At 45.7% G+C, this 21,545-nt stretch overlaps 1 protein-coding gene across 3 annotated transcripts in view; it reads left to right on the forward strand.

Annotated features, from left to right (window-relative positions):
* ENTREP1 (endosomal transmembrane epsin interactor 1) overlaps positions 1 to 21,545 on the forward strand; it is a 126,494-nt gene that overhangs the window by 61,071 nt on the left and 43,878 nt on the right. For 2 of the 3 annotated variants that reach the window (XM_062207069.1, XM_062207067.1), the window contains exon 2: positions 1,395 to 1,451. The exons of the other annotated variant lie outside the window; for it this stretch is intronic. In XM_062207069.1, the coding sequence (XP_062063053.1) occupies positions 1,440 to 1,451 (12 nt within the window). In that variant the 5' untranslated portion in view covers positions 1,395 to 1,439. The remainder of the gene's footprint in view (positions 1 to 1,394; positions 1,452 to 21,545) is intronic. 3 annotated transcript variants of the gene reach the window in all.

Raw genomic sequence — 21,545 nt, forward strand, 5'->3', positions numbered from 1 at the left:
ACAGGCTGTGCGTTTGCCCTTGAAGTGACCCTGTGAAATCCGCGCCAACCAGCAGCTAGTGAATGGTAACTGTGAACTGGCGCATTTGAGGGATTCTGGCAGCCAACATGTGTGCGTGAAGGAAACCCTTGTAACTACATTTGGTGATGCACTTGGTTGTCTGGAGGTCAGTGTGCTCCAGCGGCCCGAGGACATCTCCAGGATAACAAGTACTCCAGGCGTTCTTTCTCCATTACTCAGTGAGCTGAGATGTCCAGAGGCCTGACCTTGGCTTCCAGTTTATGTTTTGGCAAAATACTGGTGCTTCTTTACCAAGACGTTTAGCTTGCTGTTTATCAAAGTGTCACTTTGCAATGTGAGCTCCTCTCACCGCAGTTCCTCCCACTTTGTGGAACAGATGCAACCAGGGGACAGGCACTATTCTGGGAGCTCAGGGTTCGGACAAGACAGCAGTCACCATTAGTGGGCAGTTCAGAGATGTGCCTCTGCAATGATTACAAGAACCATTTTTGGGGGGAAGAAAATGTGATGCACAGAGAGTTTTTAGGAGTGCATTGTGATAAGATCAGCCAAGGCTTCTCAGAGGAGGTGACTGTTGACTGGGGCCTTGCAGGTTGAGTAGGAGCTCTCAGACAGCTAGGAGGGGAAAAGGGAGGAGGGGGCATTGCAGCCAAGAGAGAGAAGCAAAAAGCTCCAAAGTGTCTAGTAGGGGTGGGAACTTTTTTTTGCTGGCAAGACTATTTGGATATTGGTAATGTCATTTGCAGGCCACACAAAATTGTCAACTTGAAAATTAGTCTGCTATACAGATTGATGACCTGTGAGTCTCACCCGTGGTGACCTTGGCAGAGCCATATCACATGAGGCCATAGGTGTTATATGGTCCACAGGTCTGAGGTAGACCTGAAGGAAAGGGGTGGGATGGCAGGGGTGAGGCAGGAGGACTTGGAAAGCGGGTTTGAGACAATGGCAAAGGAAGCTCCTGAAGGGCCCTGTTTGCCCTCCTAAGTTTACCTGGCTCATCAGGGCTGGCTGCTCGGCCAGCAGAGGAAGACTGAGGCAGGGTGTGCACCTGATGAGGCCGCCGGGGGCCCGCGTCCGAGTACTGATTCTTTCTCCGCACGAGGAGAAGCTGATTTCTGTTTATGTGTTTGTAACTGGCATTCAAAACAAAACAAAACAAAATGCAGTCAGTCTAAAAGCTTCGGGGGCTTGGAAGTGAAAGATTGGTCCCAAGTGGGTTTACCAGGGTTCGTGTCATTGTCAGAACTCTTCAATGCTTGATTTCAAGTGCTTTGAAATGGCAGTATTGTACAGTAGACTTTGGCGACTGACGGTTGGTCTACTGGAATAGGTCTGGTTTTCTAGATTTATGATAGTGTTTATCCTTACAGGTGATACTCTCTGGAATCATAGGATTAACAACTTGGAAAAGGCCTATGATACTCCTGGTATGTACCAATCTTCTAAATTCTTCCCCTTGATAAAGTGTGTGCTGTATGACGTCGGTGTAAGTAAACTATCGCAGACATGTTTAAGCTTCCCTTGTTCACTGGAAACCAAGTTAACAACAATCTCAGAGGCAGATGGTCTTCAAACAGCAACGATCATGATTTTGCTGGTTTTTTGACCAGCTCTAAGCTTCTGTTGCACCTAGTGGTGCACGTGTGTTTCTCGTTCCAGGATTGGACCTCTTCTGAGAATAGCCTTCCTTTTGAAAGACTGTGTACTTTGGACAGTTTTGAACATACACAGCAGTGGAGGGAACGACGTAATGAACCCTCGGCACCCGTCTCCCAGTTCAGCAATGATTAACGTGCAGTCTCGTTCAGTCCTCGTCTCAGCCACTCCTGTCACCTCCCACGCTCTTTTTCCCTCCTTGCTATTTTGAAGCAAATGTCAGATATTACTCATGCATAGATGATTTTTCATTAGTGTTTTGTGGCTTAGATTTGCCCTATTGACTATCCCATAAATATTACATTCTCTTGCTAGGGTAAACATGTGCTATGGACTTTATCCCTTTCATATTGTTATTGAGATAAAATTCACATAACAGAGTTGACCATTTTAAAGTGTGTGATTTACTGGCATTTAATACGTCCCCATTGTCCATCCTTTGTTTTTGTTTGCTGCGTCGTTTTGCTTCAAGGAGAACTATAAAAAATAGACAACTGTCAATGAAGTTTAGCTATCAAGGATAAAAGAGAAGGTCTAATAAATTTGAGGTGAAGTATACTTAAAACATTTTTTATATAACATCTCTTTATTTCTCCTTCATCAGTCTTAAATAATTGTCTAGGTATATTTTGTATGTACTTTCTAGTTCACTTTACACAGATCACTGTCTTCTAAGCAGTAGATATAAATACAAAACTCATTCAGTTCTTCCATACAAAGAGGAGAAACCCAGTGAAGAATCTTTGCATGCCAGGATAATGGATTCAATACCATGTTGATCACTTGAAACATTCAAGTTGTTTCAGCCCCACAACTCCATTGATTATTGCAGTTAGAGAAATTCCTTTCCTACACTTGGAGGGAGTAAGTTGTCAGTGTAGCCTTTTAGTGTAGGAGATAGCAGGGTAGAAGAGGGGGGTTAGGGTGGGTTTGATGGCCATGTTCAAGGAGGCTGAGGTTTGTTTTGCAACAGCTCTGTAAGTTTACAGTCTCTGCAGGTGAGTTTTGGATGGTGCCCAATGTTTATCCTAATATTTGGTTATCAGAATCATCCCTGAACTGTCTTTTTCCACAGAGTCAGTGTTAAAATCCTCAGTAATACAAATCTCAGATATTTAAATTGAATTAAAGTAAGGAGATCTCTAATGATATTTGCGTTCTAAAAATTCCAAATGATTAAAGAGTCAGCTGTTCTAGACAGATCTATTAAAAAAGATTTATTTTATTTATTTGAAAGGTAGAGTTACACAGAGAGAGAGAGAGAGAGAGAGAGAGAGAGAGAGAGGTCTTCCAACTGCTGGTTCACTCTCCAAATGGCTGCAATGGCTGGGTCTGGGCCAGGTTGAAATCAGGAGCCAGGAGCTTCTTCTAGGTCTCCCACACAGGTGCAGGGTTGCAAGTCCTTGGGCCATCTTCTACTGCTTTCCCAGGCTCATTAGTGGGGAGCTGGATCGGAAGAGGAGTAGCCAGGACTTGAACCAGCACCCTTATGGGATGCTGACACTGCAGGCGGAGGCTTAACCTTCTGTGCCACAGCACTGGCCCCTCAGAGTCCATCTTTTAAGACATTTATGAGGGGACTTCATCAAGTTTGTGGAAAAATGGAATTAAAAGGTAAAGTTTATTTCATGCAAAAAATTTTGAGTTCCATACATAGTTTTTTTCATAAGACACATTTTCTTTCCATGGAGTTTTTTGAAGATCCTTTGTGTTGTTTTAATATTGTTTTCTTTTAGAAAAGTGCCTTAAGTATTTACTATGCGAGCTTAAGCAACTTTAAATTAAAATGAATCTAATAAAAAGAAATCTTTGTTGCATTCCTTTCAGTTTATTTCTCATCTTTATTGATGAGAATTGGTTACAATATATCACAAAATTGTAACCAGTGTGTCAACACTGTGTTGAGCTCTGCTTTTTCTGTATGACAATAAATTGCTGAAGTTCATATCAGTTGCTGTTATATTTCCGTGAATGAAGAGCCTATATGCTTATCCCTCAGATTGCCAAGCCGTCTTCTGCCCTGTTTCTTTCTTCATTAGTTATTACTCTGTTGTTGCACATTTAAGCTTCTGTTATTTTGGCTACCATCAACGTGGTTTTCAGAAGGCCATACATAGACTGTTTTGAAGTGTTAATTAGCATCAGTTTATAGAGAAGATGAATTATTTTTAGCAATTATGCAAAGAAGAATTTTCTTTTTTAAAAATTTCTTATTTGAGATGCAGACACACACATATAGAGAAAAAAGGAGAGAGCTCCATTCATTGGCTGCCTCCTCAGATGCCTGCAAGGGGGCCGAGAACACAGTCCAGGTCTCCCACCTGCATGGCAGGAACCCAGTTACTGGAGCCATCACTGACTGCCTCCTGGGAGAACACAGTCCAGGTGGAGCTGTCACTGACCGCCTCCTAGGTTTGTATTGGCAGGAAGCTAGAGTCAGCAGCTGGAGCCGGGACTTGAACCCAGGCACACCAGTGTGGGGCACAGGTGTCTTAGCTGCTAGACCAAACACCCACTCTGTGGAAGACTTTTCTGAGCCTATCAGTAGATCGTTTGAGCCTTTGTCAGTATCATAAATGAAAAATCCTCAGCTCACGTGAATCTTCCTAGTATGTAATTGACACAAAATAACCATATGCATGTATGGGATATCATGTTTAATTCTATATGTATGTACTGTGTGTAAGGATGTAATCAAGGTAATTAGCATTTTTGTCTGAAATATTTATTACTTCTTGGTGTTGAGAACCTTTAGATTTTGTCTTAAGTTTCTCTCCCTTGCTTTTGTTCTCCAAAACTTGGTATCCCTCCGGGTTTAACTGGAGGATTGTCAGGGTGCACTCCAGTGGGGAGGGTCGGGGAGGGAAGGTTCCTGGCAGGGCCCCCTGGGAGGCCAGCTGTCCTCCTTCTGAGTGGCTGCGTGCACAGCCTCCTGGAACACGTGGCCGTTCCCTTTTGAGAGCCATTATGTTTGTGCTCGCTCTTTTGTGATTGCTGGCCGTGATTACCTCGGGGTTTTGACTGGTGTGAACAAAGAAGGGGCAGTTTGACCTAGTTCCTTCAAATCCGAGTGTTCATGGAGATTTCGTAGGGAAAGCTTCTGTTCCCTCGGTCCTCTCCTTCCCTCTTGCAGCTCGGTCCTCTCCTTCCCTCTTGCAGTACTCTCTGTTCAGAACAGAAAGAATGACGTTGGAAAATAGTAGATACTTGTAGCTGTTTTTTGGACACAAGGAAGACTAAGCTAGGGTGTGTGTGCATATGCATGAGGGGTGTGTGTGTGTGATATTCTAGGTTTCTCCATAAAGAGCTAACATTTTTCATTTTTTTAGATTTATTTATTTATTTGAAAGGCAGAGTTAGAGAGAGTGAGAGAGGCAGAGACAAAGAGAGAGAGAGAGAGAGATCTTCCATCCATCCACTGGTTCACTTCCCAAATGACTGCACTGGCCAGGCTGGGCCAGGTGGGAGCCAGGAGCTTCTTCCAGGTCTCCCATGTGTTTCCGCTGTTTTCCCAGGCACATTAGCAAGGGGTTGGATCGAAAGTAGAGCAGCTGGGATTCAAACTGGTGTCCATATGGGATGCTGGCGCTGCAGATAGTGGCTTTACTGGCACACCACAGCTCCAGCCCCAGAATTTTCCAATTTTTAAATAATGTTCTGGGGCCAGCACTGTGGCATAGCAGGTAGAGCTGCCGCCTGCAGTGCTGGCATCCCATATGGGCGCCGGTTCGAGTCCCGGCTGCTCCACTTTCGATCCAGCTCTCTGCTATGACCTGGGAAAGCAGTAGAGGATGGCTCAAGTCCTTGGGCCCCTGCGCCCACTTGGGAGACCTGGAAGAAGCTCCTGGCTCCTAGCTTCAGATCAGTTCAGCTCCGGCTGTTGTGGCCAATTGGGGAGTGAACCAGCAGATGGAAGGTCTCTCTCTCTCTCTCTCTCTCTGCTTCTCCTTCTCTCTCTGTGTAACTCTGACTTTCAAATAAATCTTTTTTTAAAAAAAAGAATGTTCTTATTTTTTCTGGACATTATTTCATTTTCTTCTTAACACAATGTTTTATAAATATTTATAAATAACAGATTCAGTGCTGCAAATGTCCTTAAAGGCTTCCTCCATAAGATGTTTTTCTTTGGTGTACACTTTAGGACTGACCACCATGAAAGTGGACTCTCTGCCTGTAATTTTGGTTGTTTATAAAGTGGTATTTTGAGTTCTTGTTGTGTTTTTTTGGTCAGTCTGGAAGAGACAGCTGACTCTGACCTGCACACTGGCAAATGGACCACTCTGTTCATTAGCATCAAGAATGAAAGTTCCTCCCCAGTGACGTCCACGGGTCACATGTTGTGGACTCTCAGTTGTGGGTCCTGTTGGTTTGTACCCCAGGCCAAGCACAGTGGAAGGCAGCTGCATTGTCTGTGCTCCTTTGGCTTGTCTTCTAACTTTCAAATTATAGTATTTAGGAGAAAACCTCATTACCAAAGAGACTAAAATATGGCTTATGATAGGCATAATTTTCCCCTGTCAGACTGGTAAGGTAGTTGTCTAGCACAAAACCACTTGCAGATCCGGCTACTTGTCATCTTACTGTGTCTTGGAAGGAGAGTTGTGGAACTCATACACACTGTGAAAAGAGTTGAGGAATCACTCTCACCAATTACTCAGAAGTAGTTACAGGTGGATTATGCTGTGTGCCACATGGTGCCCCTTCCTTTCCTGATGATGTAAAGAATGGGCGGGGTCAATACTCATGGGCATTTGGTGCATTCACAAAGTGAGCTCTGAAGCTTTTGGCTTTGTGCAGTGTAGATCCTTCAAGGCTATTGCATGGCTGTTGATAATTTGGAGTAAGCTCTTATGTGACAGTTCATGAAACCTCCATTTTAATTCTGACTGCATGCCCCTTATTAATGGGGGACCTTGGGACAGCTCATTGATTTCTGTGTGTGTGAAATGAATAGCTTACATCAGAACATTTTTTTAAAAAGATTTATTTATTTATTTGAAAGGCAGAGCTACAGAGAGGCAGAGGTAGATGCAGAGAGAGGTGTCTCCTATCTGCTGGTTCACTCCTCAGATGGCCATAATAGCTGGAGCTATGCCCATCCGAAGCCAGGAACCAGGAGCTTCTTCTGGGTCTGCCACATGGGTGCAGGGGCCCAAGGTATTGGGCCATCTTCTACTGCTTTCCTAGGCCATAGCAGAGAATTGGATTGGAAGTGGAGCAGCTGGGTCTTGAACCAGCACTCACATGGGATGCTGGCACTTCAGATGTTGGCCCTACCCACTATGCCACAGCGCCGGCCCCTCAAGAATCCTCTTGAGTTACCTTGAAGCTGTTCTTACTTGTGGCGGGCATTTGCACAGGTCATTGTAAGCTCCCTGCATCTCCTCTGAAGTACAGTCATGATTTTACTCTGTGTTTGGAGGCAGAAGAATGAATGGCTCTTCTTACTCTTCAGAATCATTATTAGTATGCTTTTGCATGTAAATAATTTTTTTTTTTTGACAGGCAGAGTGGACAGTGAGAGAGAGAGAGACAGAGAGAAAGGTCTTCCTTTGCCGTTGGTTCACCCTCCAATGGCCGCCGTGGCCAGCGCACTGCGGCCGGCGCACCGCGCTGATCCGATGGCAGGAGCCAGGTGCTTCTCCTGGTCTCCCATGGGGTGCAGGATCCAAGCACTTGGGCCATCCTCCACTGCACTCCCTGGCCACAGCAGAGAGCTGGCCTGGAAGAGGGGCAACCAGGACAGAATCCGGCGCCCCGACCGGGACTAGAACCCAGTGTGCCGGCGCCGCAAGGCGGAGATTAGCCTAGTGAGCCGCAGCGCCGGCCTAATGTTTAAGACTTTGTCAGGCTGTGTTGTCCACCTTTTCTCATGGGATTTAGATGGCAGGAATTCCAGGAATTGGCCTGGCTTGTCTGGTTCACAGTCAATACTATGAGGAAGAACTCGGGGGTTTTGGTCCTAGTTGGTGCTTCTCCCATTGTGCTATTCCACCACCTCCTCCAGGAGCAACTTGGTAGGTGCTTCAAATTATTTGTGACTCTCTAATACTTTTTCAAGTTCTGAAAAGAGAAAAGTTTTGGGAGTTGTCGCCTTCATGCAAAAGAGCCAGGGGGCAGAGATGACCCAGGCAACACAAGCATCTCAGTCCTGTGTCTTTCAGTCGGCTGCTGAGCGTCATGGAAGTGATCTCATGAGCTCCCCACTGCGCGCTGGGCTCACACTTGACCCCAGGGTGGTCGTGAGGATGCAGGGGCACGCTGAGTTGTTAGGTGGGCTCTGCGGTTGGTCAGGCTCATTGTACGTTATTTTTGTCATCCTTTGAGAAGGTCTACAAGAGACCAGCTTCTTGGTGTGATGTATCCCTAAGTAGCCTATGCCATCAAAATGTGCATGTAGGTGTTGTGAAGGCCCCGGGGCTGGGCTCAGGCCTGGCTGTGACCACAGTGGGTTTAACCCATTGGCAACAGAGCTTTCATCTGTCTCCTGTGATCACCTTCTCCCAGGAAGTGCGTGTTTGGTAAGAACCCAGTATCTGGGGCCAGCACTGTGGCGCAGTGGGTAAAGCCACTGTCTGCAGTGCCGGCATCCCATATGGGCGCTGGTTTGAGACCCGGCTGTTCCATTTCCTATCCAGCTCTCTGCTGTGGCCTGGGAAAGCAGTAGAAGATGGCCCAAGTCGTTGGGCCCCTGCACCTGCATGGGAGACTGGGAAGAAGTCTCCAGCTCCTGGCTTTGGATTGGCACAGCTCCAGTTGTTGAGGGCTTTTGGGGAGTGAACCAGTAGATGGAAGCTATCTTTCTTTGCCTCTGTCTCTCTGTAACTCTGCCTCTCAAATAAATAAATAAATCTTAAAAAAAAAAAAAAGAAAAGAACCTGGGATCCTCAGAAATTGAAAGTACCCTTGAGTGATCCACGTCTGGGCAGAGCCAAGTCCTGGGCAGTGCCATGTTTACACACTGAGCTCAGGCAACTTGGACGCACACTGTTTAGCAGGCTTAGCTTGGTAGCAAAGCTTAGAACTCACCTCCCAGCTCCGTGCATTGTTTTGCTGGAAGTGCATCACAGATTGCATTCTGCTGTGCGTACAAATACTTGTTAGCCACCAGACAAAAAAATTGTTCACGCCCTCTGTTCTTAAAGAGTAGACTTGAGCTTTGCATCATGGGTATGGAAGAGATTGTGTGGAAAATGGCTGTGCCTCTCATTTTTGAATCCACTCGTGTTGAGTATCACTGTTGGTTCTCTGAATACCCATTGACCAAGCACAGATGAACTGATTAGACCAACTGCGGTGAGGGAGAACACCTCTTTGCTAGTAGCAATCAGAAGGGGTGGGTCAAAGAGAGGATATTTATATAGGGTTATAGTGTGCCAGCTGTGTGATTTTTTTAAGGTGAGTGTTGGAAGGCAGAGAGCTGGTTGGGATTGGGCAGTGTTCATGACGTGCAGCCACGGATGGAGAAGGGCACAGAGAGAGAAAGGTCTAGAAGTGAGGCTTGATAAGGAAGCTGTCGGTCTTGATAAACAATTCGCTAGTTCACATTCTGACTTCTGAGGATTCAGCAATTCCTACACAATGTCACTAGATTCTGCTGCTTGTTCTTGGTATTGTTTAGTAGAGGGTCGAAAGGTATGGCCAGCACCAGAGCTGATTAACACAGGGACAGGAAATTATGTTGTTTTTGTTTTTACCATAGATTTCATAGAGAACCCCTTTCTAACATTTTTATGATAACTAAATAAGCTAATGATTTTATTGATAACATCTCATTTCTATATTCAATATGCTAATTTATTTTAATGATCTATTTACTTATTTATTTGAAAAACAGAGTGACAGTGAGAGAGAGAGACAGAGAAAGAGATCTCCTATCTACTGGTTCATTCCCCAGATGGCTGCAACAGCTAGGGCTGGGCCAGGCTGAAGCCAGAAGTCAGAAACCCCAGCTGAGGGGGCGGTGCTGTAGTGCAGTGGGTTAAAGCCCTGGCCTGAAGTGCCAGCATCCTATATGGGCGCCGGTTCAAGACCCGGCTGCTCCACTTCCCATCCAGCTCTCTGCTACGGCCTGGGAAAGCAGTAGAAGATGGCCCAAGTCCTTGGGTCCCTGCACCCACCTGGGAGAAGAAGCTCCTGTCTCCAGGCTTCGGATCAGCACAGCTCCGGCCGTTGCGGCCAATTGAGGAGTGAACCAGTGGATGGAAGACCTCTCTCTCTGTCTCTACTTCTCTCTGTAACTCTGTCTTTCAAATAAATAAAATAAATCTTTAAAAATATAAAGAAACCCAGCTGAGTCTCCACCTGTGGGTGACAGGAACCCAGGTACTTGAGTCATCATCTGCTGCCGCCCAGGCACATTGGCAGGAAGCTGGCTGTGGCTCAACAGGCTAATCCTCCGCCTTGTGGCGCCGGCACACCAGGTTCTAGTCCCGGTTGGGGCGCCGGATTCTGTCCCGGTTGCCCCTCTTCCAGGCCAGCTCTCTGCTGTGGCCAGGGAGTGCAGTGGAGGATGGCCCAAGTGCTTGGGCCCTGCACCCCATGGGAGACCAGGAAGAAGCACCTGGCTCCTGGCTTCGGATCTGTGCGGTGCGCTGGCCGCGGTGGCCATTGGAGAGTGAACCAACGGCAAAAGGAAGACCTTTTTCTCTCTCTCTCTCACTGTCCACTCTGCCTGTCCAAAAAAAAAAAAAAAAAAAAAAGAAGAAGAAGCAGAGCAGCTGGGATTTGAAACCAGGCACTCCATATGGGATGTGGTGTCCCTAGTAGCAGTTTATCCCACTAAACCGCAATGCCCACCCCACTGTGCTACATTTGCAGTGACTTGGATGCTGTTGGTAGACAAAGCTAAAGGAATCAGCCTTCCAGAGCTGGGTCTCTCTCATAAATGCTAGTTAGCATTGCTGGAGTAGGAATTCCTGACTGTCCTTTGGGCTTGGACCAACCAGTCCAGTATGTCCATGAGGTCACTGCTGTGTTTTAAGGTGTATAACTGACACTTCTGGTAGGATGTGTGTGTCTGGGTTGCTAAAGGGGGCCCTCTGAGCAGTGCCACGTCCAGGCTGTCTGGGTCCGGTGGCCAGTAGTGATCAGCCTGTGAATAGGACTGCAAGGAGACAGCACACACAGTGAGTTTGGGGCTGGAGGGGGACCAGCGTGAACTGGGAAACCTCTTCAAATAGATGCATTTTCACATGAAAAGCTGCAAAGTAGTGTGTGTTTGGTTTCATTTGTGTGTGTGTGTGTGTGTATGTTTGTTTTTAGTAAGAAGAGCCTGGGGGATCGTTTGTAGGTGTTAGAAAAATGCATGGAAAAGTTTGGGAAGATATTGAACAGCTGTTTACTGTGGGTGCCTGTGATGGCTGAAGTGGAAATGGGACAGAGGAAGATGTGAACTTTCCCGTTTGTGCTTGGGGAGGACGTTGTGGTGTTGTGCCAAGCAGAGACTTAGTTTAGCGACATTTTGTTTGATTGGAGCCACGGGGTATCTTCAGAGTCTGAACTCTATCTGGACCTAGTTTCTCTGCCTTTGTGTGTGTCAGGAGAGGCAGGGCCCTGCCTCCAACGACTGGCACTGGAGCTGCTGATGCCGAGTAGCCCCGGGCAGCTTAGAATGCACTGGGCGACCCAGGCCACTGCCGTCCAAGCTGGGGACAAGGGATGGTTCCCGTGGCGTGACCTTGTAGAGGTTCCAGCACTTAGCTTCCTTGGCTTCTTACCCGTGTTCCTGAGCCTGGTTCCTGTGGATTCTGCGAGCTACCTGATAGCCTTGTAGGAAATGCCCTTTCTGCTTAAATAGCCTGAGTGGGTTTGTCTTATTCAGAACTTAATCAAGAACTTCTTGCTGGAGGATTGTCATTTTTCTTCCACAAATATGACTTTGATGATAATTTTTAAAATGCTCAAAACAGATTAATTTTTTTAAGGGTTTGGGTATTATGGCAACTCAGCTGAAGAACAAGAAATTCAGTGGGTGCTCAAACTGGATTGTTTGCGGTGAGTGCTTGGCTTCGGTGGGCAGTGTTGGAGGAGGATGGGTGTGGGTCCAGAGTTTGGGTGAGAGTGGGTTGAGTCTCAGGAGCAGTAGTGTCCCAACAAGGAGACCAGAGTTGCTTGGTGGAGCTCTTTAGTGAGAAGAGAATGGTTTCTATATGGAGATTGGACACTCGCAGGTGTTCTGCAAATTGGTGGAGGGGTAAAAGTATACAGGTTTGGGCCAGATCTGGGTCTGATGTGGGTTAGTAAGGTGATTTGGGACATAACACTTCACCTCTCTGAGACTGTGACTCATTGGTTTTATATAAATCTGTATAAAGGTATGTATGCATCTATCTGTCCTTCCGTCCGTCCGTTTATCCTGATCTCTCTCTCAGACATACCCCTGTGGCATTTTGTAATTTACTAAATACCCTTTGAGAGTGAGAAAAAAACTTTCTTATTTAACTAAAGAAGAGCTCATTACACTCTTTACTCTTATTAAAAATAACAAGTAGACCTCTCTCTGTTTGCCTTTCAAATAAAACGAAAATAAATTAAAAAAATAATTAGACCTCTGTGTTGTTTTTTTCCAGCACTCAAACCTGATTACCCTCCCTACAAGTAAGCATTTTAAACTTTTTCTGGTGCTAGTATTCTAGGTGGCTGTCCCATGTTGCTAAAAGTGGGACATTTGTCACATTTACACTAAGCCACCTTCCTTCCTCTCCACTTAAAAAAATTATTTTTATGTCCTCTGCAGCCATGTTTATACTTTTAAATACTGTAAACTTGTATTTCTTAATTCTTGAAATTTGGGTAGTAGTTTACAAGCTTTTTTTTTTCTTAAAGATTTATTTATGTGAAAAAGTTATATATAGAGAGGGAGACACACACACACAGAAAGAGAGAGAGGGATCCTCCATCCACTGGTTCACTCCCCAAATGGCCACAACAGCCAGGGCTGGGCCAGGCCAAAGCCAGGAGCCAAGAGCTTCTTCTGCGTCTCCCATGTGGGTGTAGGGGCCCAAGCACTTGAGCTATCTTCTGCTGCTTTCCCAGGCCATAGCAGACAGCTGGATCAAAAGTGGAGCAGCCAGGACTCCAACTGGAGCCCATAACGGATGCCAGTGCCGTAGACAAGCAGCTTTACCTGCTATACCACAGCGCTGGCCCCTGGACTGTCTCTTTTATAAGATGAAGAGATTAGCACTTGACACCACTTCTTTCTCACTTCCGTCCCCTGCACCCCAGTATTTGGTAGTAACACCATCACCTTATATCGTCAGTGTTTTAACATTTTGCGCTTTGCTCTTAGAGTGTGAATTTTGTCTACTTTTTTTTTTTTTCTCAGATCATGGAAACCAGTAATGGGCTTTCATTTTTGTGCTGTGAGGCTGGAGTTGGACGCCATGTTGCACATTCACCTGTGCCCTTGATTCCAGAGATGCCCACTGCTCCCTTGCTCCAGTGTGTGCCTTAGGCTGTCTGAGCAGGTTTGCAGAGCTGCTGGGGGAAAACCAGTTCTGCAACCCTTAGCTGATCTCTATCCCCCAGCCTATAAAAAGATTAGGGATTAGAGAGACAAATGCTGTGGAGAAAGTTACTGAACCACTGTGGCATTTTGAGTTCCACCTCCCCATGGGAGAGGGGAGGCTGTGCTTATAGATAAGCACTTGGAGAACCTGATATGGCCGATATGGCTGCTCGGTGTCTGACTGCACTGGTGTCAGGGACACGCCTGGGCTGGCCGGAGCACCCCGCGGGCTCCAGGTTAAAGACTGTGCTTGCAACCTATCTGTACGTTCACAGACCAAGGCCAGGATGCCTACTGCCAGCTGACCAGATTGGGCCCCACAAGAGGCTGCAGGTGTAGGGGGAGCTTGCATCCTGCCTGGGCGGGACCCTGGAGGAGCCAGGAGCTCATCAAAGCTGGAGGCTTGGCCTGTGGTGCTGGGTTCCCAGGGCAGGTGAATGGAAGATTTGGCAGTTTGGTATCTCAGAATCACTTATTGTTTAGAATTATAGCTATGAAATATATGAAATCTGTTCTCTTTATATGAATAAAATTTAAAAAAAATTTAACAAAGAATTATATGCCACTATAGTTTTAATGATTTGTGACTATTTTAAAATTGGCTTTTTATGAATGAAGTTGAGCATCTTTTCAATGGATTAAGTAAAAAGTTGGTAATAAAAAAAGAGAGGAGCCATGGAAGACTCATCGGGGAGAGAGGCCCTGATACACACTTGCTGAGAGAAGACGTGAACAGTCAGGTGAACTCTGTCTGCGTCCTTTGCCTTGCCTACCAACATGGCCCCAGACTCCCCACTCTCCGTTCTAGCCAAAGCTGACAAAGCGTGGTTAGCAGGCTGCAGGAGGAGAGGCAGATGCACAACACTGGGAGAGGAAGGCACCCCTGCCTTCCCAGGGCAGGCTTGGGGACTGCCGGTGCTAATGACCTTGATGACAGAGAGAAGAGCTCAAGGGCAAATGAAGTCCCAGGTTTTGCCTGGGAGCCAGGTGTGGACATTGGAATTACTGAAATGGGGTGTTTTGTGACTTGAAGCACCTGGAGGGCTTTTTGTGTCTCAGATTGACCAGAGAGATGATGGGCCTGGCCAGATTTCACCCAAAAGGACTGAGGGTAGCTGGTCGCGCAGAGTGGCCCTGAGCGATGTGGGGGGCCCCCCCAGGAGTTCTGCTCGTTCGGCGGACCAGCTGCATTGCTGGCTGCAGCACCAGGAAGAGTGCTGGGTTCTATAGACCGGAAATGTGACCCCCTACCAAGGAGGGCTGGCTCAAGCACTCAGGCAAGGCAGTATTCCTTCCTGTTCTCTCCTGTTTGCCTAGAGCCCCGCCACATGGTAGTTTGTTTCATCTCTGGTCCATGACTTTGATGCATAGTTTTATGTTTCTTGGAGGTTCTAGATCTTTTTTCCTTTTTAGTTGTTTTTTTTTTTTTTGAGATAACATTTTTAACTTACCTTATGGTCAGGGGCTTAATGCTCAACAAGTAAAAAGGTCAACAAGTAAAAAGTAAAAAATAAAAAATAAAAAGATCACAGTTCAGCAGGACTGTAGCAAGGGCTGTAGACAGTACGAGATGAAAAGATGTCAATTTAACTCATATACACTAAATTTTAAGAAAATCACAGATCATGAAAACTATAGTAGGATGTCATTCTTAACCATTTGTTTGACAGATAATAAAGCACAGTTTGTCAAAATTATATTTGCAGCAATACTGTTAAACACAGGCATTTTTTTAGTTATCTTTTAAAATTTTAGCTCCCACATGCAAGGGAGAACATGTGGTATTTGTCTTTCTGTGTCCAGTTTCTTTCACTCAGCATGATGTCCTACAGATGCAACTGTTGTGATGTCCATGGCAGAAATGAATTTGTTGGTAACTGGATAATGGTCCATGGTGTGTATGTGCGTGTGCCATATGTTCTTTATCCAGTCATCTGATGATGGATACTTTGGTTGATTCCAAATTGTGGCTGTTGTGAGCACTGCTAGGAACAGGGTGGTGCATGGATCTCTTTGATACAATGTGTCCGTGTCTTTTGGGTGTACACCCAGTAGTGGGATTGATGCAAGTGATCCTTTTGTTGTTGTTGACAAAATGCATCTAACTTTGGGAGTCATACTGCTGCTGCTTCCTGCAGATAGTTTTATTGAGGAATAATTCACATATCATAAAATACACCTGTTTAAAGTGTGTAATTCAGTGGTGGCATGCAGATACAGGCAAACATCACCACCACCGTTTGTAGAACATTTGTATCACCCTAAAAATCAACCTTGTCCCCATTAGAAGTCACTCCTCATTTCTCCCCAGTACCCTCAGTCCCAGAAAACCACTGGTGTACTTTCTAGCTGTATAGATTGGCCTGTTCTGGGCATTACAAACAAATGGGATCACACATCTGTAGCCCTTTATGTCTGGCTTCTTTCATAATCTTTTTAAAGTTCATCCGTGCCACAGCGCGTATCTGTGCCCTTTCCCTTAGAGCGGTTGGTTAGTGTTCTGTAGTTGTGCTACGCCACATTTCATTTATTTACTCATCGGTTTGATGGATGTTTCCACTTTGGGCTGTTGTGCATGATATTGCTGTGAACATTGTTGTCCACGTTGTGAGTGTGGGTGTTTTCATTTCTCTGGGTATATGCCTCAGAGTGGAGTTGTTCAGTCATATGGTAACTCCACGTCTCTCTTTTTGAGTACTCACTAAATGATGACCCAAATATCATCAGTGTATGAAGGTTCTGATTTCTCCACATTTTTTTTTTTTTTTTGCAAATACTTACTGGCTTTTTGATTATAGCCATCCTTATGGGTGTAAAGTGATATCTCGTGGGGTTTTTAAAAACAATTTTATTTATTTATTTAAAAGAGATAGAGAGATCAATCCATCTTCCACTCCTGGTTCATTCCCCAGATGTGCACAACAGCTGGCACTGGACCAGATGGAAGCCAGGAGCCCAGAACTCGATCCAAGGGTAAGGGTGTTAGAGGCTCGAGTGCTTGAGCTCTCTCATTTCTCCCTGGGTGCTCATTAGCAGAAAGCTGGAATGGGAAGCAGAGCTGAGACTTGAACCCAGACACAAATGGCGTCTTAACTGCTCTGCCAAATGTCTGCCCCTATCTTGTGGTTTTAATTTGATGTTGAACATCTATTCACGTGCTTATTGGCTGTTTGTATATATCTGGAGATAGGTCAATTCAGATTGATTACTCATTATTTGTTTTTTTTTTTTAATGGAAATTCCCATATAAGAAACATTATTTGCAAATAGTTCAAATAGTTTGATTCTTTGGGCTATTTTTTTTTTTTTTTTGACAGGCAGAGTGGACAGTGAGAGAGAGAGACAGAGAGAAAGGTCTTCCTTTTGCCGTTGGTTCACCCTCCAATGGCTGCTGCGGCCGGCGCGCTGCGCTGATCCGAAGCCAGGAGCCAGGTGCTTCTCCTGGTCTCCCATGCAGGTGCAGGGCCCAAGGACTTGGGCCATCCTCCACTGCACTCCCTGGCCACAGCAGAGAGCTGGCCTGGAAGAGGAGCAACCGGGACAGAATCCGGCGCCCCGACCGGCACTAGAACCCGGTGTGCCAGCGCCGCAGGCGGAGGATTAGCCTATTGAGCCGCGGTGCCGGCCAGGCTATCTTTTCATTTTCTTTATGATGAATTTTGAAGCACAAAGATTTTTTAAAAAAAATTTTGATGAAGTTTAGCTTTTTTTTTTTTAACATTTTAGTTCAGAGTATTTTTAAATTTACAAGAGTAGTGAAGTAGCAATACAAAGAGTTCTCATATACCCCTCACCCCAGTTTCCCCATTATTAACAGCTCATATTAGTATATTTATAACAATTAATGAGCTGCACCCAACTCCCCCTTGTTTGTAGTTTCTCATCTATTACACCCTGCTTGTACTGTCAAGTCTAAGAAGGCTTTGTCAAACCGAAAGTCATGGAGAGTTACTCCTAAGAGTAATTCCCTAAGAGTTTTATTGATTTAGTCTTTCTAGTTAGATCTGTGATTTATTTTGAATTAATATTTTTGTATCCTGTGTGAGGCAGGGGTCAAGATTCATTCTTTTATAGGTTTATTTACTTGAGAGTCAGAGTTACATAAAGGAAGAAAGGGAGAGAGAGAGAGAGAGAGAGAGAGAGAGAGAGAGAATATCTTCCATCTGTTGGAGCACTCTCCAAACGGCTGCCAACAGCCAGGGCTGGGCCAGGCCAAAGCCAGGAGCTAGGAGCTTCTTCCTGGTCTGCCACTTGGATGCAGGGGCCCAAGCACTTGAGCCCTGTTCTGCTGGTTTCCCAGGCACATTAACTGGGAGCTGGATCTAAAGTGGAGAATGGAACCAGATGCTGTTGTCATAGGCGGCAGCTTTGCTTGCTAAGCCACAACGCTGGCCCCAAGATTCATTCTTCTGCATATGAATGTTGTCTGAAAACCATTTGTTAAAAAGACTTCTTTCCCCATTGACTTATCTTTGTTGAGTGTCAGTTGACTTGAAGTGTGAGGTTTGTGTACGGAGCTTCTTGAGCATACTTTTCCTGCTAGCTGTTCCACTTCTACACTTTGGACATTTCTTCCTGAGGCCACTCACTTCCTGTTCGAGTCTGGACTTAATTGTGTTCTAGTCCTGATGCACAGGTGTCACCTAAATATTTCTTTCTCATGGCCGTGCTGCGGCTCAATAGGCTAATCCTCCGCCTGCAGCGCCAGCACACCGGGTTCTAGTCCCTGTTGGGGCGCCGGATTCTGTCCCGGTTGCTCCTCTTCCAGTCCAGCTCTCTGCTGTGGCCCGGGAGTGCAGTGGAGGATGGCCCAAGTGCTTGGGCCCTGCAGCCCATGGGAGACCAGGAGAAGCACCTGGCTCCTGCCATGGGATCAGCGCGGTGCGCTGGCCACAGCTCGCCGGCCACGGCGGCCATTGGAGGGTGAACCAACGGCAAAAGGAAGACCTTTCTCTCTCTCTCTCTCTCTCTCACTGTCCACTCTGCCTGTCAAAAAAAAAAAATTGTCTCTCATTTTTGGTATTCCTGGATTAGATCCACAGCCTTTTAGCCTTTTAGATCTCATGCATTTTTTTCTTTGAATTCTCTTTTTTAACTTTGCCAGAGAACATTCTCAAATAATAACTTTCAAGGGTATATTGAGGGAAGGGAACCCTCTCAGGGTTTAAAATGTGTCTTTAATTTTGCATTCCCTTATAAGTAGTGGTTTGTCTGGATCTAGAATCCTGGGTTCCAGATGATATTCCTTCCGAACTTTGAAGTCACTGCTGGCTGCCTTTTGCCATTGGCGAGAAATTTGATGCTATTCTGATTCTTGCTGCTTAGTAGGATCTTTTCTTTGTCTTGATATTAATAAAGTTTGATTTTTAAAAAGATTAAGCATTGACTCTCAGGCAAATGTAGTGTAGAGTGAGCACATGTCACTAGTGGAGGAACCCTGATGTGCAGGGCGTTGTGGAAGCTAAGCGTTTATAGGCATCGGTGGGAGTCCGCGGGGAGAGATACAGAGCTGGTTAATGCCCCATAAGGCCATACACTGTCACTTTTGACGTTTTCTGTTCCAGCAGCAGAACGTATTTTCAGGCTGTTAATATTTGTAACATTAATAATAATGTTTGTAATAATAGTGCACACATGGGATGCATGTATTAACCCACTGATCCTGTGAGTCGTTAATTAAGTCTCTTCATTCTGAGGCAGGGGAGGCACAGAGAGGTTAGGTAGTTTGTCTGCAGTCACAGAGCGGGCAGCAGCAGATCTGGGATGTGCTCTCAGCGATGCTGACTCTGCAGTCTCTGTACTCAGTCACTCCGTGGCCTGGAGGTCCAGTTCCACAGCAGGCTTGGCTGTGAGCTCTGTGTAGCTGGGCGGGCCCCAGTGATTGACATGCCTCGTTTTAGGGTGTGAGAGAAGCATGCACATGACCCCTGTTATGCCAAAAAGAAGGTGATACCACTCCACCCAGGACCCCCGCACCTCCAGGCCGATTGTCCAGCTCTTTGAGAATGAAATTCACGGGGCTGGCATTGCGGTGTTGCGGGTCAAGTTGTTGCCTGCGAAGCTGGCATCCTATATGGGCACTGGTTTGTGTTCTGGCTGCTCCATTTCCAATCCAGCTCCCTTCTAAAGGCCTGGGAAAAGCAGCAGAAGATGGCCCAAGTGCTTTGGTCTCTGCTTATCCATGTGGGAGACCTGAAAGAGGTTCCTGGCTTTAGGTTGTGGCTGTCTAGGGAGTGAACTGGCAAATGGGGGATCTTTCTGTCTCTACCTGTCTCTGTATAACTATGAATTTCAAGTAAATAAATAAATCTGTTTTTTTTTAAGGTTGAAATTCACTAGGATTAGTTGATGGGTGAATGCTGATCCTCCTTGTTATGTTTGCACCTGCAAGTCTCTTCCTTATTTTTTCAATTTTTTTCAAACAAAAATGGGCAAACTTTCAGAATAGATGATCAAATGACACAGTGAGTTCTCACATGCTCTACTCGGATTCGGTAGCTGTTAACACTTTGCTGTATTTGCTTGGCCACCATGTAAGAAGATTTTCCTATTGAACTACCTCAAAGCTGCAGACTTTGTGGTACTCCACTCCCATATACCTCAAGCTGTGTCTCCTAAAAATAGAACACTCTTCTCTGTCACCATTGTAATATTGTCATACCTAAGAAAATTACCAGGAATTTCGTAGTGTCATCTAATATTCAGCCCATATTCAAATTTCCCCAGTGTGCCAAAATATTTTTATAACTTTTCTGAATGAAAACCTTTGTCTCTGAAGCATGATGCCACAGTGCTGGCTCCTCACCGTTTTTCTTGAGTGGGGTGACAGCTCTATATTATAAGTGTGTGGCCTGATGAATTACCGAGAAGTGGGTGCTCCCCTGGATCCTGGCTTTTCAGGAAATCCAGGGTGCTTTCGGGGCCACTCCTGTATTTGGTTATTCCATCTCAGTAGGATTTGGTGCTTTAGAACCCACTTCTGCATCTTTTCTTTTTCTAGAAGTTGATTTTGTGAAGAGATGTGTCCAGTTGACCTACATTTTGTTGCTTTTGTTATTTTTCTTTTTTGTCTTCTATTCTTCTTTGTCTTCCTCCTACTTTTTTTTTTTTTTTGAGATGGAAAATGTCAGTATACCCCAAAGTTGAGAAAAATACGACAGCTCTCAGGTACTCATTGCCAGCTACAACAGTCAACACATGTCCAAACTGGTTCATCTGGGCGCCTGCTGGCAATGTCCCTTCTCCTTTTCCTTTGGATTGTATTGAAATAAAGCTCTACCTTTCCTACATTTATCCTTAAAGTTATTCATGAGATACTTGTGTAATTTGTCAAGCTCATCAAATATCTAGTTATTGTCTCACTTTTTTTAATTACAGATTTATTTATTTATTTGAAAGACAGAATTATAGAGAGGCAGAGGCAGAGAGAGAGAGAGAGAGAGGTGTCTTCCATCCACTGGTTAACCCCCCAAATGGCAGCAACAGCTGGAGTGCATTGATCCGGAGCCAGGAGCCAGGAGCTTCTTCTGATCTCCTACGCGGGTGCAGAAGCCCAAGAATTTGGGCCATCCTCCACTGCTTTCCCAGGCCACAGCGGAGAACTGGATTTGAAGTGGAGCAGCTGGGACTCAAATGGCGTTCATATGGGATGCTGGCACTGCAGGCAGCAGCTTAACCCACTATGCCACAGCACTGGCCCCTAACATTTTTTTTTTAAATTAAAGATTTTATTTATTTATTTGAGAGGTAGAGTTACAGACAGTGAGAGAGAGAGAAAGAGACAGAGAAAGAGAAAGGTCTTCCTTCCGTTGGTTCACTCCCCAGATGGCCACGATGGCCAGAGCTGCGCTGATCTGAAGCCAGGAGCCAGGAGCCAGGAGCCAGGAGCCAGGAGCCAGGAGATTCTTCCCAGTCTCCCACGTGGGTACGGGGACCCAAGTGGTTGAGCCATCTTCTACTGCTTTCTCAGGCCATAGCAGAGAGCTGGATTGGAAGTAGAGCAGCCAGGACTAGAACTGGCGCCCATATGGGATGCTGGCACTGCAGGCAGAGGATTAACCTACTGTGCCATGGCACCAGCCCCTCATAACGTGTTTTTTTTTTTTTAATATTTATTTAGTTTCATTTACTAGAAAGGCAGAGCAGAGTGAGAGCGAGAGCGAGAGCGAGAGAGAGAGAGAGAGAGAGAGAGATCTTCCATCTGCTGGTTCACTCCCCAAATTCCCACAACAGCCAGGGCTGGACCAGGCTGACACCAGGAGCTGCACTTCCATTTGGGTCCTCCATGTGGATGACAGGGTCCCAAGTACTTGGGCCATTATTCCCAGGATGCTTTAGCAGGAAGCTGGATCAG

The sequence above is a fragment of the Lepus europaeus genome, chromosome 12 (assembly GCF_033115175.1).
Source record: "Lepus europaeus isolate LE1 chromosome 12, mLepTim1.pri, whole genome shotgun sequence".
NCBI classification, from domain to species: Eukaryota; Metazoa; Chordata; class Mammalia; order Lagomorpha; family Leporidae; genus Lepus; species Lepus europaeus.